The sequence below is a fragment of the Vanessa atalanta genome, chromosome 1 (assembly GCF_905147765.1).
Source record: "Vanessa atalanta chromosome 1, ilVanAtal1.2, whole genome shotgun sequence".
Lineage (NCBI taxonomy): Eukaryota > Metazoa > Arthropoda > Insecta > Lepidoptera > Nymphalidae > Vanessa > Vanessa atalanta.
Window position 1 is genome coordinate 3,047,079 of NC_061871.1, and position 26,487 is coordinate 3,073,565.

General features: G+C 30.6%; 2 protein-coding genes across 4 annotated transcripts; both read right to left on the reverse strand.

The window, feature by feature from the left end:
* Window positions 1–758: 758 nt before the first annotated feature.
* LOC125064251 (28S ribosomal protein S31, mitochondrial) lies at window positions 759–3,124 on the reverse strand. Its single transcript, XM_047671205.1, has 6 exons — window positions 2,989–3,124; window positions 2,644–2,921; window positions 2,446–2,569; window positions 2,192–2,359; window positions 1,255–1,475; window positions 759–1,070 (listed from the first exon to the last, which is right to left on the reverse strand). Exons 1-6 carry the CDS (start codon window positions 2,997–2,999, stop codon window positions 811–813), a joined length of 1,062 nt encoding a protein of 353 aa, XP_047527161.1. The 5' UTR covers window positions 3,000–3,124; the 3' UTR covers window positions 759–810.
* A 1,257-nt stretch (window positions 3,125–4,381) lies between these two features.
* LOC125067019 lies at window positions 4,382–10,401 on the reverse strand. Of its 3 annotated transcripts, none has more exons than XM_047675400.1 (6): window positions 10,090–10,401; window positions 9,835–10,003; window positions 9,245–9,703; window positions 9,095–9,151; window positions 6,970–7,091; window positions 4,382–6,511 (listed from the first exon to the last, which is right to left on the reverse strand). In XM_047675400.1, exons 2-6 carry the CDS (start codon window positions 9,914–9,916, stop codon window positions 6,248–6,250), a joined length of 984 nt encoding a protein of 327 aa, XP_047531356.1. In that variant the 5' UTR covers window positions 9,917–10,003; window positions 10,090–10,401; the 3' UTR covers window positions 4,382–6,247. The 3 variants fall into 3 exon arrangements, with proteins under 3 accessions (XP_047531356.1, XP_047531347.1, XP_047531364.1); XM_047675391.1 differs by having other exon boundaries at window positions 9,787–10,003; XM_047675408.1 differs by lacking the exon at window positions 10,090–10,401 and having other exon boundaries at window positions 9,245–9,698; window positions 9,787–9,841.
* Window positions 10,402–26,487: the final 16,086 nt, after the last annotated feature.

Here is a 26,487-nt window from a genome sequence, read left to right on the forward strand (position 1 = left end):
TATATATATATATTATATAAATATAATATTTATTTTCCTATATTTCTAATAATTTCAAATGAATGTAGAGTCAGTTATCCGAGGGTAAAGCGAGCAGTGTGGAAAACGGAATCAAGCATTCTGGCTTCTGCGTTAGTCTCGGTTATGTTCACAGAGACGACAGTCTAATACACGTGGTCCACTTTCATCGGATCGGAAAATTTGCTCTATTTTTTTTTGTTTTGAACTACCTTTAGTGGTTAATGGATTAATTAATATATCCTTCTTCGGAAAGATGTAGAAGTAGATGTAGAGTCTTCGATAATGTCAAATGTAAAATCAAACGCAGTTTCGAAAAAAAATAGACTTCCACATCCAAAAAATTAGAAATGCTGAATTGGCTTTTCTCAGATAAAAACATTTGAAGAAAACTAAAAAAAAATTTTATATGTATCAACTTATTATGTGTATATGTCAATGACTTATCAAATTATTATGGTTTAGTTTTATTATACATTGTATGTACATATGTCTTAATTGATCCAACTCTGAATCAAATACTATATTTTTAGTTAAACCACCAATCGAAATAATATGTCTAATAATCTACCCTAATATTATAAATGCAAAAGTGTCTCTCTGTTACATTTTCACGGCTAAACCTAACCAAATTTGTAATATAAACAAATAGAAACATTGATATACAATACTATTTTGGTACTGAGTAATCATAATAATTAATTAATGTGATGTGCAGATATTGAATGAAAAACGATCTGTTCATTAATTTTATTATATATTTAATCTATCTATTAAATTAATTTATCAAAGTTACGTAGAAGCTTCACTGGTCGATTGAGTTTCCCACACACCAATATCTTTAAGAATATCCTGTTTAGATTCAAAATACTCTTTGTACCACATAATGTGATCCTGTTTTTCTTTAACTGTGTAAAATGCATTTTTTGAAAGTCCCACACACACAAGTTCCATGAAGTGACGGATTGGACCCTTAGTTGGGCACCAACCTTCCAAATGTGCATCAAGGAATATATGCTCAGAAAAGTGGACATTTTGTTCTTCCTCTATTCCTGTAATTAAAAATAGTGCATAAATGTTTATGTATAAGGGACAAAAATTGGTAAAGTTGTAGTATTTTATTTCGATTTGCTCAAAACCTAAAACTGTTAATTTTTGCTCTATATATATGAATAATTTCCCAGTCATTTAAGCAACAGGTTAATTTAAAAAAAATAAATAATTATTTAATGTTACCTTGTTCATTATCTATAGGAAACTTCCAAACTTTTCCCTGCTCAGTCCACTGGATCATCTTCTGGAAATAATTGGCAGGTGGTTGTGAAGTAGCCAACAAGAGCTCTCTTTGGCTCAAGTGATCCCAAACTTCCAACTTGGTTCCATAGTTCTCTTGTTTCGTTTTGAATATACCAAGTGGTTCACCACTGAAGATGTCCATTGAAATGGGTTGAGGCATGCTAAAAAAGAGTATTACTGAATTTCTCCTATACATATTTCATTTTGAAGAGCCTAAATTTAAACATAATTATAAAATATCTTAATCAGAATATAATATATTCACATCAGAAAGAAATATTTTGAGTACATAATGATCAACATTATTAATAAATTTTATCATTTGTGATGTAAATATATAGAGGTACATCACCCATACAGATTTAAATGTATATATTTTTTAGATATACAATAATTTTTTTAAGCAAATGAGCATCATCATGTCATATTTTTGGGTAACATTTTTTTTTTAATTTAGAGCATACAACTAAAATTTTTTTTATGAACTTCTCTTTAAAGCAGTTAGTATGTATCAAATAAGATTAAATAAAGATACAGATAGATAAATAATGTGCTGAGATGGCTATTGTGGGTTCAAACCCAGGCAAGCACCACTGAATTTTCATGTGCTAATTTTGTGTTTATAATTCATCTCATGCTCAGTGTTGAAGGAAAACATAGTGAGGAAACCTGCATGTGTCTCATTTCAACATAATTTTCCACATGTGAATACACCAACCCGCATTGGAGGAGCATGTTGGAATATAATCCTAACCTTCTCCTCAAAGGGAGAGGAGGCCTTAGCCAAGCAGTGGATAATTTACAGGCTGTACATGTGAAATAAGATAAAATCAGTTGAGATCTGTAAAATACGGAATTGTAATACTTAAACATTTACCTTCTTTTCTTTTCAAATGTTGTTTTCTCTTTTCTTTGGGAGTATCGAATGTCTTCTGTGCCTTCTCTTGGCTTCATCAAGCGTTTTACTTGTTGCCCTCTTGTTTCTTTTGTTACAGTTTCATCACTGTCTTTTGACCTGTCTACTTTCATTCCCACTATTAAATCACTGAAAATGTATATACAGATTTTTTATTCCAAATTTATTTTTTAATTTATCACTAAAATCATGTCTTATTTCAGTTTTTATTTTACCTGAGGGATGTAGAAGTTTGGTTTATTTTCCCAAGAACTTTAGATAGTAATTCAGCTTCTGTCTGCTTAACATCTCCTCCAATGGCTTGAGCAACATCACTTGCCGCTTTGGTGATGCTTTCCTCTAAAATTAATTATTATTACGATAAGTGATATGTTCAATTGCGATAACTTCATTTACTTTAAATAACAGTTTACCAATCTTCTCCATTTTAACTTCTAATACATCAGGCTTATGCTTTTTCTGTCTTTCCGGTGCTGTAGCAAACTTTTCTCTGTATTCACTTTCGGATATTTTAGGCTCAGACATCATCAGTTTCAGAAGGGCTTGAATCTTTTCAGTACTAGATTCAGTCGATTTATTTTGTTCTTTGCTATCTTTAGTTTTAATTTCTGATATTTTACCATCGTGATCTGAAGGAGGTTTATCGGATAAACACCGCACGAAATATTTTATATCTCGTTTAATTCTTAACCTAAAAAAAAAACAATTCTTACATAAATTGAGCTTTTATAAAATATTTCTATACAAATCTTAAGCACCTGGAAAGCATGATTTTATATATAACTATACACAGGAATTTGATTAATGAATACTATAGTTATAAATTTATGTATTTATATTTTATAATTATTTATTTTCCACTCGAGTCTTAAACTGTCAATGTCAAGATTTTCCAATCACTAATGTCAAATCTCAATACTGATTACTGATTAGAGTTTACCTAAAATAACTTGAACAATCGATTTACTATTCATTATCATTCGTTTCGATTTGTATTCATATTATATATACATTATAATACAAAAAATAGAGCAGATTATATTTAAAAAAATCGGGCATAGACTATTCGATTCGATAATCCGACAACACAAAGCTTTATTACGCTTCAAATACCCTCGTTTATTTAGTTTAAAAAAAAAATTTATACGTGACCCTTATATAAATTGGGATAATAGGGAACTTGTTGTTGCGGGTATGCTCATTTAAAAACCAGCGATACTTACTTTTCGGGGGGCGACACAGGATTGCTTGCGCATGAAGCCCAGTCTGATGATGAAATCTAGGGGGAATACCCGGAGCATAGTAAAGAGAAAAGAATATGCGCGTAGTTCTTTTTCCGACATGACGTTTTCGCAAAAGTAAACTTCCAAGTATCGAAAATAGCGTAAATAAATGACCTAGGTAATCTATTCAAAACATAGTATAGTACAAGAAGAAACTATTAAAGTTTGTGAATTCGGATTTTTTTACGCTGCTAATGATTTTTATTTAATTGAAGCATGGTCGTAGCCAGGCATTCATTTCGGGGGAGAGGACGTGGTCAGTACAGTCGAACGTAGGGCAAATGCGTGAATAAAAATCCTGACACAAGTTATAGTACCTAAACCTATAAATAGCCTCCGCATTTTGGAAATTCAGTGAATGAGCATTACAATGCATGTAAACTGCTAGCGGAAATTTTCTGCTTATAGTATGAGCTCCGCTGAAACTTCCTCTCATCGTTGATGCACTATCATAGCCTTTACTAAAATTACTTGTAGGAAATATGCCATTGTTTTTCAACCGGTTATTGTGCATGATGCTTTCTCCATTAAGATTAGAAATAGAAAAAATATAGAAAGTAAAAACAAACGTACCGGTGAAAACGTACCGTCATTAATCTGTTTTTTTGTCCAAAAATGTATGCCATTTCGATTTCACTCTTTCGAACACCCAGAACCCACATGTCCACAAGGGTTTTCAATTTATTTGATTCTAATAAACGTTTAATATATAATTTTAATATTATGAGAATAATACATAAATGTCAAATTATTTCAGTCTCTCTGCTGCCACGAGTTATATGATTGCCGCTGACCAGAAGGTCATCAGAGGGGATTTATGATTGATAGAAATATTGTTGCTAAATTTTGGAGGAGAGAGAAAAACATATTCGTTTAAGGCACATTTTATTGATGGACGGGAGTGTAGAAATATTTTAAATATACATCGTAGTATATACAAACATAAGATATAAATGACATCGTTAATGGCCTGCACTTTACAAATGTTTACATTTCCGTTTTAAATGTAGGTAACGAATTTCCAAGTTATCACTAAATATAGATACTATCTAAACATTTTAACATTATTAAATCTTAATATATATCACATTAAGTAATCTGTGTAAAACATATTTATGATTACTTGTATTGAAACTATTGTCGGAATTGAACATGGGACAAAAATTAAGCTATATGAACACATTTTTTCGTATTATGAAAAATAACAGTGTTGCCATTATTTAGTACTATTTAGTTGTACAATTTGTACCTTAATTTTTATTATACTAACACTGGTAGTTTTGCTAAGTAGTATTGATATTATTGCTTTTGGCAATCTCAAAACTAAACTAATTTCCTTTCCTTAAACCCACACAACAAAAAGAGATCCTGTTAAATTTAAACACAAAATCGCACCAATATCTTTTAGATATATATCTTTTATACTATTTAAGTATTTAGTTTTTCGTTTAGCTATCAAGTAGCAAATTTAGTGTTTTTCGAACTCAATCTACGATATATACTTATAGTACCGGCATTAAGAAGGTACTTTAAATAATTAATATAATAAGTAAAAGTTAACTATAATCCAGAAATAACTGTTTTTCGCTATTAGAAATAATAGCATACTAAATGTTCTTAATAGAAATATCTGTCAATATTCTTAATGCTATCGTTTCAAATATCACACATTCACACTATTAACAAATCAGCACCTTTAAAAATATATTCAACAATGTCAAATGACAACTTAAATAAACCTTGACTCGTTCTATTGACTACACCTTAAGTGATATAACTTCTACATTAAAATACACTGTATTATAAAACCTAAATATGCATTAATGTTGCATAAAATTGAATAAAAACCTGCTACACTGGCAGTACTATGAATATAATACATATTCATTAATAATAATAATAATGATAGAGTACAAAAATGCTGTTTGAGCAAAATTAAGTTTCTTAATTATTATTATTTCCATAGCACACATTACATCACATATAATAATAACATAAACAAATGAATACAGACAAATTTTACACACTGGAATACATAATAAATTTTAGATAAACTTAACAAGGAAATTTTGGTACAAAAAGTGGGATTTTTCAGCTAACAAGGAGATTTTAAATCATTCGCCTCTTACTTATACACAATGGAAGCATTGTTTATGTGACTCATTTAAAGCTAATCTTCATTGTTTTGTTTTTATCCACAATACAGGAAAAAATCATGAGCTTTATTGAGTAAGTTTAAATCGCGTCAAATATATTTTTTCATTTGTATCTAATAACAGTAATTTAAAACTAATATTAATCATTTATCAAAATAATCATAGCTTAACATTAATAAAGAGTAAGTATAATTTAAGAGTAATGCGAATATTACTTATGTAGTTATAACAGTTTCATCGTGTCTTTGAAATTGAAATGAATTTGGATAACTGTTATTCTAACTTAATAGTTATATTAGCAGCTGTCTCTCATTCTAAGTACTAAGTGTGATGTATTTGTAATCGACCACTATGTACAATATATGGCACACCTAAATCACTTTCTGTACATTACTCTTATAATAGACATTTTGTGACACCATTCATATCAAAAGAATGGAAGTGGCACAAAAGTTATTTGCCCACATTTTACCAAAATTTTAAATTGTGTAAACAATTTATATTTATAGGAGTATATTGCATGTCCCTAATGGTATGGAAGATCCATTTTAGAGTTCATTATCACTATCACAGCCAAATTAGGAACTAAGTTTAACAAAACCAAAGTATGTGTAACCTGGACGGAGCCACAGTGTCCTGTTTTGTTCTCGCTGAGCAATGTTTACTGTGTCCCCTTTGTATAATCTGGCAACAGTTTGAACTGAACAGGAGATTTGGGATTTATTTAGAGGTCTGGAGCTGGAGTCATCACCAGTAGCACAAGTAGTTAGTAATCGTGGCTCCTGTGCAGGTTGTCTGGCCCAGACAAAGTAGCAGTTTGGAGCATGCGTCAAATATACCACCTGATAAAAAGCATAAATAATTGAATTACTGACAATGTTTATATTACATATTAAAATATATGGAATTTATTAAAGTACGCTTTTGAAAGAAAAATCATAAACACTGTCATTTTCATGTATGTAATGACTATTAACATAACTTCTCCCTAAATAGATGATTGTTTGATATAACACTTGTTATTCCAAGTATCATATCTAATTAATTACTAGTGATTATTTATAGCTCATTATATATGCTTACATGTATTTTATGCATACTGAATGGTAAATGATTATAGCTAAATGTTAAGATTTTTGGATATCATTTTATAAGCTGTATAGAGTATGGTTTAAACCAAAGTTCACATAAAAAAGATTTGTAGTATTTGAATGAGTCCTTAATAATATTAAAAACAGTATTTAATAATATTTCTGTAAGAAATATATATTTTTTAAAGTATAAAGAGATTTGAACATACCTGAGCATAGACTATATACAGCCCACTCTCTTTAACGGTAAAATAATTAGTGTTCAGTTCAATTTTTGATTCACTGTTCTTTGTAGAGACTTCGACGTCACGAACCCATGGCCCAATTAATGCTGGAATGAATATTCAACAATTAGTAAACTTATAGCTTAAGGAAAATTATGTAATTAGAGTCAATAATACAATTATCTTCCCACTAGAACTAACGTCATAGCGAAAAGAAAATTAATAACAAATACTTATTACAATAAATTCATAAATATTAGTTACAAATTTGTAGTGTTAAAAATGAGATATATGTGTGGTTATATTTTCAAATTGATAATTATAAACTAGCCGTGTGAAAATATGTTCATGTTTTAAAGTATCAGTTAGTTTGTTTACTATAACGAGCTCAACAGCTCTGTAACAATAACAATAAGCTTCACAGTCAGCTGTAATTAAGTGAAGTTGGATTGGTGTTGGAACTTCAGTTTCGGGAATTTGTCATTTTTAAATCCATTGAGAGTTACAACAATAACAAAATATTGTCCCATTCATTTAGAAATATTTTAGTTAAAGGAAAAAACAAACTACTTGACAATAATGCAAGCATTCGTCATCAATAGTCAGTATAAATATAAAAGTCCATTGAGGCAGTAGAAATAAAGGCCAACGTGTGCTCAGAGAAAAAGCGCAAGCAAGAAAGGTAATATTTCGTATACTTTGATTGTATCTATAATTCATGTCGTGTTTGGGGTTAAAAAAAACATCGTAAGGATATGTCGAATGTATCTACCACCCGCTCTGGGCCTTAGTGATGCAACACGAACCAAATATTAAAAATTAACACATACAGGGAATACACAACCAGCATTTGGCTTTTAATACGAAAAAAATTATAAGGAAATATAATCCATTTTTTTTGTCGTTAAATTAGTAAATTAGTAGTTTAATGTAATTGGGCTATTGCTGTTAAAGTATTTTAGTTAATTATGTTTATTTTTCAGTATATGTTACACTGTACTAACACATATACTTTTGCTGTAGTTTAAATATTTGTGCAATGTTATTGTAATCTATTTAATTGTTTTTGTTGTAATCTATGTGATAGAACTAAGTGCTGATTAATTACAAGTGATTAGTTATATGATATATAAATACAAACAAAATAAAATTGTATCTTCATGTTAATACATCTTTCAAAATTTCTTGCTGTTTGGATTATAAAAGAAACGAAATATATACAACTTTTATTCTAGTGTTACTTTTTATGCCAGGAAGTGAATGAGATAGGGTTCCAAGAGCATGCATAAAAAAATATATCTGTTGGATATATCAATTCAAATGTACTATGTCTAACAGTTTGTTAAATACTAGACCTATTTATAATAATTGAATATATATAACTAATAATCTCTCACTGCATATATATTAAGCTAGTTTTGTGTACTAATATAAATACTACAATATTTTTAACAATTATTTTGGCATACATGTACATTACATGTACATATTTTTCATTTGTACTCTGCACATGTAAAATATGAATAATTTAATAGTTTGTTACCCATAACATCTGTTGCATATTACTAGTAAGACTACATTTTCTAGTGAATGAAAAGGAATTTAAAAAAGGAATCATATAGCAATGTCTGGCCGTTTAATTACTGCGAGAGATTAATTATTAATCAGAACTGGCATAAATATAAGCTAAGCATTTAACTATGTGACTGTACTTAATGGTTCACAGGGTGTGCTAATATAATTTGTGCTTTACACCATTGTAATAAAGTTGATGTCTTTGACATGTGTAGATGATTCATGTGTAATAAACACTCATAGTAAATATAAAGGCTTTGTACACACATCCTGCGGTATAAATTAACATTTTAATAGGCATTCTTGAATTGTTTTATTAGATTTTGTAATCTATTATAGTTTAGTAAATATAATTATTTACAAAATAAATGATTATTGATATATTGGATGGTGTGTAAAATTATTTTATTCTTAAACATACTAATATTAATTGTATGAAGCAAAACCAAATAACTTTTTATATAGTTAAAAAAATATTGCAGTAATTATATTACTGATTTCTCATAAATAAATGGATTAAATGTATTATACTCACATTGAGTCCCAATGTTTAATTCTCTCATAGCACCATTGAACTGTACGACTAGAGGTTCTGCAATAAAGGTATGAAACCGTAAGTTGAGCTTGAGATACAAATTACTATATTAATGGAAAGAGTGTAGTAAGCTTAAATAACTGTTCCTACCTTTTTGGAAGACAGACAAATCATATATTGGTTCTAAATCATGACTAGGATTTTTTTTACTGGAGTCTACCAGTAGCATATCTTCACCAAGATCTTCAACAAAGTACTTTCTCGCGTTTGGTGATATTTCACTTCTACGATAGTCCATTCGACCTTCACGTACTACCTCTGGTCCTTTGCCAAGATGAGGCCTCAAATTCGAGATCAGCGGGCTCTGAACAGTCTTATCTTGATTTAGAACTCCGTCTCTTAGGTTCTGTATCAGAAATTGTTCTCTTAAGTCGTCCAGTTGCCTTCGCATCGAAATCATTTCGTTCCAGTAATAGAATGCAATGGAACAGCTTATTACCATACATATTACACTGAGTAAAAAGTTGAATATAAACAATAGCTTTATTTTCTTGGAAGACGCTATAGAAAATGTCGTATTTATATGAACACCGACGTCCGCCGGCTTCTCTAAAATAAAAAAATAGAACATGTTCGTTTAGTTTAATGTTTGAATTTTAAGTTCAGAGAGAATCTTTGGAACTGATAATCACCTGTTTTCAGATGAATAACAGTCCCGTCGTTTACTTTCTTATTTTTACCCGTGTTCAAAAAAATATTCGCTGCACCTGCCGAATTCAATGGGACCCCTTCACCTAGATTTATTTTTCTTTCGCCGTCCATCGTAAATATTATGATTGTGTGTTGTACTACACTATTTAGTACACTACACTACCGTTCACACAATCATTAGCGTAGGCGTCGCCGTCCCTAAACAAAGGAAGTAAAGCTTATTAAAAGTTCGCACGGCCCGTAAGATAACCGCGAGTTGATAACAAAAAAATCATGACACTTACGCACTAATAATAAAATAATGTAGAGTTTAATTCATTAATAGGTAATTATTTCACTGAAAACGTCTACATTTACAGTTTTTATCTCTATTCACTAAAAACAAGTCCGACTACCGCACCAAAACAAACAAAAAAGTAAATAACACGAGCAAAACTTTCAATACGTTCGTTCGGCCGCCGGCTGGCATTGGAGCGCGCGCGCGGCTTGACCGCTACTGTACTGACGCGCCAAATTCAAACTGCTCAGACACAAGCGCGATGTGAACGGAATGTAGGCCGACCGACAAGAGAGGCGCGTTCGCGAGTGGCGACTGTTTTGAGCTGGGTACTCGAAGGTTTTACAGTGAAGGTTCGCGGTATCGTACTTATAATCGTTTTAATTTTTTCAAAGCATCAGTATTGATGATTTCAGCAAATATTTTAATGTTGACAGATAGCTCAATTGTTGCTTATTTCCAAACTAATTAAATAATATATACTTTTAAATTTAATTTTTAATTATAATATTTATTTAGTATATTTACAGAATAATACGTAAGTTATAATTTTATTGTGATATTAATTAAAAGTAAAGGTATATTTATTAAAATTTTAAAACTATCAAAAATTACAAAATTTTTAAAACTATTAAAATTAAAAAATATATTTTTCGTAGGTAATGCATTTTTTACGTAAAAGAACTAAATTATTATTTAAAACTGATCTATAAAGATAGATCTGCTTAAAATAATAATTTAGTAATTGTTATTTTTGAAATATGTTTTTCAAATATTAACATTCTACGAGAACATCAATGGCCACATGCTATTTAATTAAGATAGTCAGAATCTAATATGGACTGTTTTTTAACGTACCTACTCGTTAAAAATGAGAATTGATATACAAACTGTATAAAATTAGTAGAGAATTAATAAAGCCGCATTGTAGTTTTTATTTACTATTATGTAGTTTTATATCCTAGTTTATTTTTAATGAAATGTAGTAAATTGTATATATATATTTTTTACTTTATTCAAAGCATAAATTTAAAATACAATTGTTAAAAAAAATTACCATTTTTGAATTTTTTACTGTTTATAATAATAATCGTAAAATTTTACTGAATCTTATGTATGGTATGCGCCAGCTGCTACCATAGCATGTCTGGTAAAGATACATTTACACAGTCAGTTTTTAGACATGTGGTTTGTGCCTTTTAGGAAACCCGTTTCTGAAGGTCTTCCATATTACAAAACTTATGGTATATTCTAAATTCTACTGCCAAAAAAAGGAAATTCAGTATGATTAAAATAAAAATTGTGTTTAGAAGAGTTATCAATTTCATATTTCGTACACACTTAAAATAAAATTAAAAACCTTATGCTTTCTTTATAGAAATTCATCAATATTTTATATAAATCAATCAAGGTAACTCGATTTTGTTTTCCTTTATATTTAACCACGATCTTGAATGACTGTTGGACGTTGACGTAGTTTCGTATTCGGTAAGCAATGTATACGTAGTAGTACCATGTTGGGTGCATACCCGACGCAGTACGACGCATGTTTGCGTGATAAATAATTATCCAAAGTTGACAGAAATAAACTAACACCACAGAAGATACTTAATTTCAGTTAGATTTGTAGCTCGTAATTGATTATGTAGGTTAAATCGTATCTTTAAGGAAATGTCACGATAACGAAGTCGGTTACTATAAACAAAGCCTTATCAGAATTCTAAACCCATGTGGACAAATTTAGCTGGACTATTCGTGAGCGCGCTCCATGCGGAATGTTTTTGCATTTACTGCAGGCTCGTCGCTAAGATTCAAGAAATGCAATGCTTGTCATGTGCTTAGCAAATCTTATGGGTACTAATAATAGAATTCCGTCCTGTTTGAACATTTGGTGTTGCTGCTGTAGAAATTTCTATGTTATATTTCCGTTACTGAGATATTTATATTATCTAGCTAACTTAGAATGTTACGATGAACCATCTAATTATAGCCAGAATGACAGGGATAAAAAATAAGCGCCAGAAAAACCTTGATCCTAAAGCTCAGGTAGTCTGGCATATGCTTACCTTGAAATATATCCGTAAGGAATTAAGAGATTATAATATTATTGTGGATAGAAATCAGGTAGAATATTGATTTAAATAAAACCTGGAGAATTTGTTAATAGGTCCTTAAATAACTCAATACAATGCCTTATTTTAAATATTAACAAATCCGTTATAGGATGTTCTTATCATATTCAACATTACTATACCACGAGCATTGATGTAGTGCTGTAAATAGAATGATATTTGCATTGTGTTTGGTATTTATATTGATAAGCCTGTTTCATACTAGACATAAAAGTAGAGAATTATTAAAATAATTGCTTCTAGTACTGCAAACGTACATTGGAACAATGGGTATTTCATTATATATTTACGTGTACATATCTAATTTTGTTTGGCAAACATAACATGCATGATGTTAGAAATTAAACTATTACTATAATTTCGATGGTACAAATATATTATTTCAATATTAAAAATAAATAAAATAAATAAACTAACGTAAGGAAAAAATAAAACTAACCTTTTTATTATAATTATGATACATTGTAAAAGTATTATTATTTATATATGTGTATATAATATTTAATCAATTATTTTAAAGATAAGGAATGTCTATTTATAAATATGTTATGTATATTCATAGCTTTAATCAAAGTTACAAAACAGTGGTATTTATGTATGTTAACGCTATATATTATAATCGAACCAATAAACGAGGTAAAACGAAGGCTACGGAAACAATAAATAAGTATAATATCAAATACAGATGTCAATATTAATATTAGACGAATAGTTTTGATTTATTAATAACCAATGGACTTTCCAAATTCAGCAGGTAAAACCCTAGCAGTTTAATATACATAACATATTTTTTACTAAAATTTAAATACCAATATAATATCATATTCGTAATTTATCAATCAACGATATCATTAACCTACGTAAATTGAATAATATAAAATATTAGAAATCCTAGATCGGTCTAAACGCCATAAGCTAGAATAACCATTAGAATAAATCAATTGACACGTATTTCTGATTAGTCTACAGGGGGTAATTGCTAGAAAATCGCTTCTAGCAATAAGTCAGCTTTTAGCACCAACTACAATATTTTCTTTTCAAAAAGTTTTCAATTTAACAAATACTTATTCATTCCGGTTTATATAAAAGTAAGTCCCATTGGGTTTTCACTATACTTGTACTTACAATTATTCTTAGCCTACTTGGTGGTGAAGGAAGGAAGACATTCCTTAAGAAATATATACATAGAATCCAAAAAAAGCGATAGTAATTCTGATACTGATCCATGAGTTGTATGATGGAATAAACTCTACATTTTAATTAAGGAGCATTAGTAGATATATTCTGATATGAACTATGAGTTTAATTATGTAAAATATTCATAACTCTAAATTTGATAGTTACAAAAATTAAATATAAGATCAAAGACTTCTACGTATGCCTTTGTCTTGCTGTAGATACTGTTTCATGCACTAAGCTCGGAATCCTTTTTACCGAGAAAAGATTCCTTTGCAAAGAAATACAAATTTTACGACTGGAGTTATTATTCAGATTTATCATATTTAAATGGCCGAGATAGCGAAGTGGATTGCTTACCGAAGTAATGGTAGATAAATGGCAATCTAAGTATATCTAATGCTCACCTTATTCTTATCTTCCTGCCGTGCCGACTTTAAATATTTTTTTTTTTTTTTCATATGTTTCGTTTAAGAATAAAGAGAGATGAGTTCGGTGCTTAGAATTCGCGAATCTTACTCGAAGATTGGGGGGGTCCAATCCCGCCAAGCACTCGGCGGTGAACGGATAAATCGCGATGAATTCTACATGTTACAACTGAAAGTTTGAACCATGTGTGTATACTTATATCTACTGAAGCAACGTGGTGGAATATGAATCAAAATTTGCCTCAAAAAGAGTAGAGGTCTGAGCCCAGAAATGGGAAATTTGCAGTCTCTTACTTTTCTTGATCAGACAGGCAGTATGACGGAAAGGTTTTATTAATGTATGCGGCTCGCGACTTGTCTTGCCTTGCAATTTTAGAGGTTATAGTCATGGGTGCTGAGACCGAAAAATCCAAGGAGTTGGCGCCCCTATTCTATTTAATAATTCAAATCAAATTAAATCACGAAGATCACTGAGTTTTTACGTGCTTTATTTATGTCTATTATCCATCCTGCATGAGTAAGATATAATTGTGTAGTAAATCAGCTGAATGTGTATCCAACAAACTGCCCTGAAGCTAGGTGATGGATTAATTTATTTATCTTCTTCCTTTTATTCCTATTTTAAGTATAAAAAGAGGTAGAGGAGGATGTTTAGTTATTTATAATTATAATCAGATTACGAGATTAATGTTTAATCTCGTCCATCTCCCTTATATCATATTTTTAAAATGTCCAGAATGGTCATAAACCATCTTCCATGGGTCAGAAACGATCGCGTGTATGTATGTATGCATTATTATTAGTATTCGGAATAATTAATGAGTGTCTCGTGTAACTGACACGAAAATACGCTGAAGAAATTGGAGCTCCCTAAATGAATCATACAGGGTTGGCAATTTTTATTTTTTTGCAAGCTATCTTTGAAGTCTAAGAATAACACATCGAATGTAATAATTTAAATAGCTGTATGATTTATTAAGGTTATTAGATTTAAATAGTATTTTAATTTAAATAAATTTTGTTCTAAGTACACATTGTTATAATTGTATCAAGTTTTTTTTTGTTACGTACGTTAGCTTTTTTCTTCGTGTCAGCCCTATCCGAATTTCCCCGGTCTCATTGTTTTCAAACTTGTCGAATCGGCACCGCGTGTTTGTAATATTACTCAAAGAGACAAATTCTTTGTTACCGTTACTCATTCACGTATTAGGGTTTATGGAACAAAGGTAATATAGGCTTTAATTGAATCGTTCATTATCTAGTGACATAAGTCACGTAGGAAACTTATTCAAATTATTGCTATCATTGTAACTTTGACACATGGGATTTAACTCCTTTTTAACCGGAGGCAATTCAATTAGGCTGTTTTTTTATGTGTTCTAGACTTGTATACATATAAACACTAAAGTGACATTCATGAACTGCGAATTGAAATACTTGCAATGCAACCGCTTAAAATATATATTGGTACCACATAAAAAAAGAACATACATTTTTGTATATATAAACTTCTTCGTCTTATTTTATTTAAATATAGCTTAGATTGATAAATATATAGCTATTTTCCTACTGTTTAATGGTTTAAAGCGTTGTCCTACGTGTTCTTGTGTGTACTTTTCGTTGTCTAGTTTCTTGTTATGTTATAAATTAGTTTTAAGTAGAAAGTTGATTGACGTATGTACAAATTACTACTATCCGGGCATGTCCTGGAAAAACATTACCTCTTAGAAACTGTTATTTTGTATATTTTAGTTAATCTCATTAATCCTAATACAAGTAGGCGAACGATAAATGTATAGAGTAAAAAGGTCAAAGTTATGTTTTGTTTTTATTAAAAACATACAGTTGAATCATGAACCAGCTCCTTTTTTTAAGTCGGTTAAAAAGATAAACTTATTTTGCTATATACGAGTTGAGCAAATTAGTTCAACCATAAAATATTTAAATAAATGTTAGTAAGTAAAATAAATTGCATAACCCTTTTTAATTTTTTAAAGAGAAAGCCACTATGCACTTTCGTTGGCATCGACCGTATTTAGAATGATATCGGCAATCTCGATTAAAGTCAAACACAAATTTTATTTTCGCATAAGTTTCGCATGTGTTCCGGGATCGTTGGAGTGAGTAACGCTGTCAATGCCCCTGCTCCACATTACCGTTACGAAGATGTTTGCTTTTAGGTCATTTATACTGACACCGTAACATAAAGTAACAATAATAAGATGTATTAATCATGCTACCGCTTTTTATGCGGTGGCGTTTTCTGGTATACAACATTTTTAGAGTTCAGTAGCCAAAACTGAAATTGTACAATTTCGTTATGTTCGTCTCATAAGATTATAATTAAACTAGATGTTAGAGATGCTTTAGATAGTAAAATAATATTACTGGTAAGAAATCAAAAATGTTATGTATTTTAATTTGACTTAAAAATATTGTGAACAATCTAAGGTCATATTTACTGTCTCTACATTTAATAGGCATGTGTCGATGATAAAGATTTTGTAAATCAACAAAACACATTTTTGGTAAAGTACATGCGTAAAAAATAAGTTAAATTGAATGTACGATATAATAAAATATTTTTAATAAAAATTGTTTCATTTTATTTTATGGAACCTACGGAACTCTATCCTCTGCGTGGGCTTACACAAACTTGTCAATAGACTTTAATATTATTGATAGAACAAATTTGAATACAGGCTCTTGTAAAGCAACGGATGTATTATGTTAGTGGGTTAATATTTATGGACTGTCGGAGATTAGTAAAAATCAAATTAATTTGGTTACAAGCGTATATTTTATCCATGTTTGACGTTTTCATTTTGAATAAATTAACAATATCTAAAACAAACAAGTAAAATGTATGCAGCTTACAGTTATTTTATTGAATTTTTGTGATTTCTCAACAGTACCCATAAAGTCTTTAAAGTATGTAATTTTTTTTATTTTTGTTTAATTTACGTTTTTTCATACTTAAACCTGACTGAATCCTGACATTTAAACTACTCACTACATCTCGTTTAGTGGCGATCCCATGGTATTAATATATAATTTATAAAAAATATTGTACTCCTTCCCAAATTAGTTCTACATCCTGTCACCAGTCCTCTGCCCAAAGGTTGCCTGGAAGAGATCGGTGTTTTAGCGATAAGGCCGCCTGTTGCATTCATGCAACTTTTAAATGTTAATTCTTAGGGATAATCTATTATTAACTGTTGGTGCAATAAAGCATAAATAAATAAATTCCCAATATCAGCCTAGAGCCAGTAAAATTCTCGTATCACGGATAGCACGTATGGAAGATTCGCTCTAACTGAGAATGAGATTGAAGAAATAGAGAGTGTACCTGTGTTTGTGCTAACACTCTATACTGTGAAATTGACTATTATTCAGTGAGAATAATAACATATATATAATATAATATAATAATATATATACATAATAATAAGATCGAATAGAAGAAAGATCACACAACTTTAGTTACCATCTGCAAAAAAAATAAATTTAATTAAATTAACTCCTTTTTTTAATTTTTTATTAATTATTTCTTTGACATTTTTGTCTTTGTGATAGGCGGGCTGTGGGCGTGGGATTCTAATGTATCCCACGCCACACAGCAATGACATTTATCCGAAATTGGATATATATAAAAAAAATGGAACTCAGTTTTATTTAACTCAGACTTTGAGATTATAACAATAATTTCATTAGTTTATTTAAAACTAAGCGTCTTTATTTACCTATTTGTGTATGTCTATTCAAATTGGTCTTAATCACCTGAAGAAGAATTTGTGTCAGTTACTTAGATGTTGTGTTCGTTTTAACTTCCGCTGTGCGATGTGACGGTACACACGCACGAATTTCGAAGAAAGCGAAATCATTACATTCCAAAGTTTGAATCATTTAAAGTCTAATAATTAGCACAATAGAAAAAAAATGTTACGAAATATGATCCATATCTTCATCTATATAGATTTGCTAACATAATTTGTCTGTATGGATTTTTTTCAGTATTCGATCATTAAAATAAGCTATTAAGTTTTAAATGCTAGTTAATTATAATATGACAATAGTCTTTATTCACCTATATTTAATACATTTTTTTTGCATACTTTTCGTACTGTAGGTTTATTGTGTACCAAGAAATGCGAATCTCACCGCAGAAAAAGTGCGTGTAATGTCGGAATGTGATATTTTACATTGAACATAACAATTTAAAATATTTTTGAATACACGTATCAAAATGGCGTATAAGTCGGTTGTCAACATTTTCCGAGTGAGATACGAAGTGAATTCCTTCACAATCTCACTGCTAAGCCATGTCTATATGTCACGACGTGAATACCTAAATATTATAATATTACTGGAACGTACTAAATATCTATAAAGCGAAGTTACAGTATATGGCAATATTATAATTTGAAATTGTTTTTGAGGTGGGATGAGTCACGTGAAAAAGTTGAATGAACTTGATGCTAAACATTTTTTCTTTAAGACGTGGAAAACGTTGTCTTTGTCATGTATATGTTGAGTGATTGTTCCGTTATAAGTTAATTCATAAAATTATATACATAAATAGCTTGTTCGTTACGGAATTGATAACAATAACACGACCCGTAATATCATTGTCTTAGATTCTAAAGGATATTAATATATCTATATTATGTGAGATTCCAAATTAATTTGAGCTTGTTTTGTTGCACACAATGTAATATTTATTAAACTAACTTGACTAAGCTAGAATATGTTTTTAGTGTTTAGTCTCGGTGCAATTCCGTCCGGATGTGACAAGTTGACAACTAATCATCATATATTTTATAGTTTTTAACAGACACAAGGGATATGACATCTTAGTTCCCAAGGTTGGCGGAGCTTTGACGATGTTAGGGTTGGTTGAGAAAATATTTCTTCCAGTGCCAATGCCATGGGTGATGGTGACCACTTATCACTAGGTGACCTTTTTGTCAGTCTGCCAACCAACAAAGAAGTTGAATAAAGTACTTCGAGGAAAGTTATATGGAAATTAACTGTATTATAGATTTCATAAATCAGCCATTATTGCTAGACACGTTTTATTCATGAAGATGATATCTTGGAGCTTATTTTCTTTAATAAAACTTTAATAACCACGCAATAGAACGTTAACGTGCTATTTGTAGTGTATCTATGCATAATACCGTTATATAAATTGTGTGCTGGCCGTCTGCCAAGTAAAGTCTCCCTTACCTATTTGTTTAGTTCCCTACGCTGGCACTTTGCCAGTCTAGCGATGAAAGTCTAGCGAAATTTTCTAGATTCTGTACTGTAACGACCTTGAGGCGAAGTCATAAAACATCTCGATTATCTAGTGAACTTGAATGTTCTCGTTTTTACTTTCACTCGGATCATATCAAGAAGATATCGTTTGAATAATGCTCGTATAAAATTTATGAAATAACAATGAAGACCGTAACAATAATTGAGGGATCCACAAAGGGTCCTTCCTTGGGGTTGAAACTTGCCTAATGCAAAATTTCATCAAATTCGGTTCAGTAGTTTAGTTGCGAATAAGCAACAGACAGACAGAGTTACTTTCGCATTTATAATATTAGTATACATGATATTTAAAAAAAAGATTAAATTATTTTGATGAAACTCGGCAAAATAGCTTATATTTAGCTGAACTAATAATTTATCGAAAAAATAAACGTAAAAGATATTACTAGCGATCAATTCAACGAAATTTCAATAAGTTATTGGCCACGGGCTATAGACATCTTGTATGTCGACTCGAGTGGAGTATGGTTGTTCTAGACTAACAACAGTTATCCTGAGATGAATGCCGAACCGTTAGTGACATAGTCCTTGGGTAAAGTGGAACGGCGAAAGCGTTCGACAAAAATAGTGTGCCAAAAAAACGTGTGATTTTTTTTTATCTAAAACGGTTGACTGTATTTTTAATTAATATTTTTTTTATTTTTTATTTTGGTGCAGTAGTAGATAATATATAAATCATTTTATAATGAAATTACATCTTCGTTTTAGGACTTTCTTGAACTGATGATCAGCCAAAAATAATATAACTATAGTCATTTTATTGGAAGAAAAATGTCAAAATTTTATTTCGTGGTACCATCCTTTCATCATAAATTCTACCGTCAAGCAGTTATACTTAGTATTGTTGTATTCCGGTTTGAAGGGTGAGTGAGTCAGTGCAACTAGAGGCACAAGGAACATAACATCTTAGTTTCCGTGGTGGGTGGTGCACTGGCGATGTAAGGAATGGTTAATATTTCTAACGGTGACATTGTCTATGGACAGTGGTAACCACTTACTTCATGAAGAAAATACGAAAATCAAAAGAATTTGTGACAAAGTTTATCTGTCCAGAACTTTAAAAATTTCCGAAAAAAAATACGGTAGTTGTATTTGATTAAATAAAATTATGTTTTTATAATGATTTCAAGTGATTGAAAGTCAACTCAGGTATTCTCTGACTCATCGTACAACTTATCAGAATATCTCCTAGGTCTTGTCTGAAATTGCTATTTTTTTATACTTATATCTTAAGTGTTTATAAAGAATTGTAATTGGGTTATGATCTCGATAGATTGTCGTTAATATTACTAATGTTTGTATTTTTCATTCATTATTGTTATTCAAACATTACTTGTCATAAAAACTAAATAAATAAATATAATTCCGTGTGAAAAAAAAATTTGTTCGGAATTGAAGTATATAACTAATAAGTTTGAAATTAAGACTTGACCAATCAAAAAGTGGAAAACAATCACGCGATTTAATAAATTAACTATGTAATCGTGTAAATACATAATAAGGATCACTTTGTAAACACTTTCTTGCAAAATTGACACGTTTCGTAACACGTGACCAAATCAATATTAATATTAATTGTATTGGTGTCTTAGGTCATGTTTATTTACGTCACTATTTATTTTATTTTACATGAGCTTATAATAAGACCATTATTTCATAGAAAAAGCTAATATAAATATTAATGCCTAAATAAATTTCTTTAAATTTTGAAATACCCTAAATAGTTATGTATTTTTTTTTATTGGAAACTATACTTGTCATTTAATAAATATATGATTTTAAATACGTAAGTTTTAAAAATATAATAAAATAATTAGCTGGTAATTTTTGTAGTTTTATTAAATATATATATATATCGGAGCGTGGTTACTTTGGTTGTTGATTTGGATAATTAATGAATCGAGTAGTTGGCAATAATGTTTGATGGCTGATTTACTTATAAGAGCGGGTCACCCCGAATGGAGTTGTAAGCGTCATGGCAACGCGAGTCGTTATGTTTTGACAAGCTTCTCGAATGCGATGGTTGCTTGCAAACCCATTTGCTCTTAATCGAGATGAATTATTGTAATCCTTTGATATTATTGTGGTGTACGATTATTGAATCAATTAATATAGTAATCAGACGATATTAAATACGTTTTATTTTATGAATATCTCCATTGCACGCCCACATAGCCTTACAAATGTCGGATCAATCCCCGAACCCAACTGTTCGGCATCCTGCTTCTCCGACATCAGAAGTGGGATCAGAACACATATCAGACCACGAAGGCTCACTCAGCAGGTTAACAACGCCAAAGCTCAAGCAAGCAAGAAATACAATGGACGTCTCGAAGAAAACATCCCCGCTGACGTGTTTTTCCTGCGGCGAGCGAAGCCACATATCGACGCGTTGTGCGAAGAAGGAAAACAAAACAAGCGAGTCGGTTGTGGAACGTCGAGTGGATATCTGCACCATGAAGCCCCAGCTCTAGGTCTATTTTCTATTGATAACGGTGGGCAGTTTTCATTTTGTTTTGATTTCGGTGTTAACAAATTACTTGGTAAGAGAAAGCATAGCATAGTGACCCTACTAGAGATTGACTTGGTGACAAAATTGGCCTTGGTGGCAAATGATGGCCTTGGTGGCAAATGATGGCCTTGGTGGCAAGTGATTGACTTGGTGACAAAATTGGCCTTGGTGGCAAATGACAGCCTTGGTGGCAAGAGATTGACTAAGTGGCGTAAATAGACCTTAGTGGTCTTGCTGGTCGCTTACCTTGTAAAGTTATGCTGCTAGAGAATATTATGCTATTGAGATAGCATGGACGGTTATAATATTCATCGTGTGGTGGTCAGAATGGCCAAGCGGGTTATGATGTGTACATTTGTTGTTTTATTGTTTACAGACGAGGAGGTTTACAGCAACGAGACACACGAGGACGTGTGATAGTGCAGGATGGCCGTATCGGAGCGTGGTTACTTTGGTTGTTGATTTGGATAATTAATGAATCGAGTAGTTGGCAATAATGTTTGATGGCTGATTTACTTATAAGAGCGGGTCACCCCGAATGGAGTTGTAAGCGTCATGGCAACGCGAGTCGTTATGTTTTGACAAGCTTCTCGAATGCGATGGTTGCTTGCAAACCCATTTGCTCTTAATCGAGATGAATTATTGTAATCCTTTGATATTATTGTGGTGTACGATTATTGAATCAATTAATATAGTAATCAGACGATATTAAATACGTTTTATTTTATGAATATCTCCATTGCACGCCCACATAGCCTTACAAATGTCGGATCAATCCCCGAACCCAACTGTTCGGCATCCTGCTTCTCCGACATATATATATAATTTATAAAAGACCACATCCACCCCGATCCCCTTACTATTACACTACTCACCGAAAATTGCAAGTTCCAAGCCGGGAAAGCACCGGTTAATTCGTGCTTACAAATGTAACTCCCGCTAAGTGGTGAAGGAAAACATCAATCATCATCAAACAACATTTCCTGACAGGAAATCTGCATGTGTCCGTTGAAAATCTTCCACATGTGTTTTCCACCAATGTGTCTTCTACCAACTTGCATTGGAGCAGCGGGGTGAAATAAACCTCCAATACTTTTATTCACAAGAAGACCTTAGTCCAGCAGTGGGATATTTATAAGCTAAATTTTATTTTTACGTAACTACATTTGTGTTTATTTATTGGTTGGTCTATCAATGTTGTACTTGCTTTATTATGATTGCATCGGTTTTATTTAAACTTAGTAAACCTTAATGTTAAAATCAAAACAATATTCATAAAAAGGGTTCAACAAACTAAAATTCTTTGGGCTTAATGAAAGTATAAGAATATAAAGCAAAGTGGCGTCAGCTTCTTGAAAATATTCCGGTAATTTTAGTGAAGTAATTTGAGAATTTGGCACAGTTGAATGACCTTATCCTTTTCAGTGATTTCTCCTTTCATAATTCAATCTTAGACGATCTTTTCAGATTTTTTTGTTTATTTTTTTTTATTCATAATTTGTTATAAATTTTGTTATTTATTTTTAAAACAAATGATAGATAATGAGTAAATGATATACATTCGTTTTTTATGTTGGTCAAAAATGACACACAGCTTGAGTTCGCATTTATTTTGGAGAAACCTTTTAAGAAAAGATTGTATTTTTTATTTAAAGCCTATCTTTCTTATTTTATATTACAGTACGGGGTCGATTTTTTAAAAAAAAAATAAGGCCAAATAATAAATAGTTTATATATAATTTAAAGATAACATAGCAAATATAGAGTATGGATGCTGACGGATGTAATAATTGCACAACGTTTACTGTTTCAACTTCGCATAAAATTATAAACAATATAATTATTTCACCTTTAAGACTAACATTTTTCTCATAATAACTCTATAACTTATTTTATTGCGTTAAAGACGATTTTCGTTTGAAAATCTATAAGCTATGTAAACGATTTTCAATAACATCACTCTACGTTATATAATAACATTGAATCGGCTTATTTCTTTGTATCTATTAATGATTATTGGAAAATTGTAGCCGATCTATGTAATAAGACACTGTAATATCGAGACATTGTTTACAATAGCTGTAAATACCTTACTGTGAAATTTGAGTCGTTTTTTTCGGGAAAGCGAGGTCATGTTGTTATTAGTTTCATTTAATGTTTATTGTTTAGTATGTACTACGCAAAATTGTAACGTGATCATTGTCAGATAGCCTGGGTTTAGATTGATATAATTATGATAGTAAAATAAGAGGCAACTGATATCTTAATAGCTGTTAACTATATAAAATATAACTCAAAGTTTGAATCCTTGGATCGATTTCGAATAGTATTTTTTATGTAAGTATTTTTACTTCACAAGAAAAATTAAAATCATCATCCGATCAAGGGGATAAACATCATTTTACATAAATTTAAAAGAAATCCATAAGTTTGAAAACTGAATTATATTTGATTAAAGCATTTGCTTCATGCCTTGTTTCAATATACATTATCTGAATTACATTAGGAAAATCTGAGCAAAACGTGGAATGCACAGCGACATTTTGGACCTAATTAAATGACACTACTGTGTTTTGACTCACTGGACTCTAAACTATTTTTTATTCACCACAACAACGCCACGATTCTACTTGTATCGATAGCATAATATGAATAAATCGTTAATACATAATTTAACTTAATACATAACTTAACTTTTGACAATTTATTAAGATGTGACAAACTTCGTCTACTCTATGTTATAATGAGCATTTTAATTTTTCAAGGGAAACTCATTACCTACTTTACTCTACTAAATACTACTATACTAAATTCATTTGTTTAAAATTTTAATGTATTTCAAAAAGCATGAATTTAGTATAGAATTAATTCATATAAGATTAGTTTTACCAATTATATTTTTACTTAATACTGATTGTTACAGGAAATACCTAAATAGACTTTTTACTCCGGAAGAACATCCGATTCAAAACTTAGCATAATTGTTTATTAAGTAAATTATAGTAAGAAATATTTCAGTACGTTTATATAATAATAGCTTTTACTACTTTATATTTTTTATTATATGAATTATAGTCGGACGAATGTTTTTATCGGTAGAAGCCTTGCGCTATATTTTATTTCGAACACATAAAGTTAAGCAAATACGAACTTCTATGACACATCTAATATAATTTCATGCGATTCTAGATTTAATATTCAGATATTAAAACTTTATTTACCTTCACAAATAGTTTTGTTTATTGTTAACATTTGACAGATGACTTTGCAAAAAAAAAACTGTGCTGATTACTTTAGCTGACTAGGAAATAGTTAAGAGGTAATTATGTCACACATGGAGCCATACTGTCTGGTATTCATATATTATAAATTAAGAAATTGTAGAATTTTAGTACCATGTCAAAGTTTTCGTCGGAGCAATGTCTTTAATGAAATTTTAATTAAATTTCACAGCAGCTGCTGAGACTGAAATCATTTTAGGTTTAATTGTAATGTTTGTACTCACGTTATTGGTACTCAATTGTGTGAACACATAGTAAAGCGAAGTTATAATTAAAATTGGAATATTTAATTACTAGAAATCTAATAAAATATCATTAAAATATAGTCTACCTTTGAATAAATATATATGTTTCTTTACCTAGTACATTTCACTTCGTAAATATATTCTATTACTGGCATTTTGTAGGTAGGTAGGTACTAGATGTCTATGTTATGAATTACTTTTATGGTTAGGAAACATCAATAGAATAGTTTCCTTTTGGCTTTGTGAATAGGCCAAGGTTATTTTATCTGGTCCAAGGCAAAATATCTGATTACTGTGTCACTCGATCATTTTCTAAGTTTGACCTGTTTTGATGATAGTCCAGTGTGATATGACGCAATGTGTGATACTTTTCCTAATTCATCTTTCCACGCGGTGTAATAATAGATATTTCTCTATATCTAGTAGCCGATTAGTGGCCTTTGTTGTTACTTTGTTCATTCACTGTCTAACCCGTCCGCTTGGCTGGGCGACAAATTATTTGCTGAAAATAAGCTTTCCATAAATGGCGCCATTCCGACCAATTCCTTTCCCTCTGAATCCAGCAGTTCCCCCCAATTTTATTTTTTATGTTATCAGCCAGCCTGATCCAAAGGTGTCCCCTAACTTACAATAAGTTACGGGACACCTTTGGATTATTATATATTATATATTGCTAGCTATTTTTGTAACACTCTTTTCCACTCTAGGACAATCAGCTCAATCAAGCCTTGGAAGATTTAGGTAAATAACATCATTTTACTTTTAATTATTAGGTACAAGTTATTTCGTATAAATAATACATAGATAAAATTTGTTATGACTCCTGAAATTCATACAGAATATTTTAAAACTTATTTGTTTGTAGCAAATATTAATATCTTCTTGTTTTATCAAATGTTTAAACAAAAAAAATTAAGTCAATGTTCCTGTATTATGAGAATAATCCATGACAAGTTACAATTCTGTACGATTAAAGTTAGGAACGAAAATTTTCATACTAAAAAAATCCTAAACTTACCTATCCTAACCTTTGGGTTAAATTGGGTTATATTATAGAACAAGCATTTAAATGAATTTTATAAAGTCACCTTTGGTGGGTGACATCGACCTCAATGAGTATGTGCGTGTGTATTCGAACTCACATATTCAAACACTAGGATGGAATATATGTAATCAGGGGTAACTTTACTTGCCATATGAACTATGCATTCTAACAAATTTAATCCCGATCTGCTTAAACGTTTTAGTGTAAAGTAATCACAAAACAATGCTTAATATCAATGCCACATTAACCAGAATTGCATAAAAACTA

Excerpts from the sequence above, each read along its gene's own strand:
- LOC125067019 (XM_047675391.1), bottom strand. The coding sequence starts at position 9,916 with ATGGACGGCGAAAGAAAAATAAATCTAGGTGAAGGGGTCCCATTGAAT. Across the intron at positions 9,704-9,786 it reads TGTTATTCATCTGAAAACAG|AGAAGCCGGCGGACGTCGGT; the intron begins GTGATTATCAGT and ends TTTTTATTTTAG. Across the intron at positions 7,092-9,094 it reads ATTAAACATTGGGACTCAAT|CATTAATTGGGCCATGGGTT; the intron begins GTGAGTATAATA and ends TATTCATTCCAG.
- LOC125064251 (XM_047671205.1), bottom strand. Across the intron at positions 2,570-2,643 it reads AGTTAAAATGGAGAAGATTG|AGGAAAGCATCACCAAAGCG; the intron begins GTAAACTGTTAT and ends AATTAATTTTAG. Across the intron at positions 1,476-2,191 it reads ACATTTGAAAAGAAAAGAAG|CATGCCTCAACCCATTTCAA; the intron begins GTAAATGTTTAA and ends ACTCTTTTTTAG.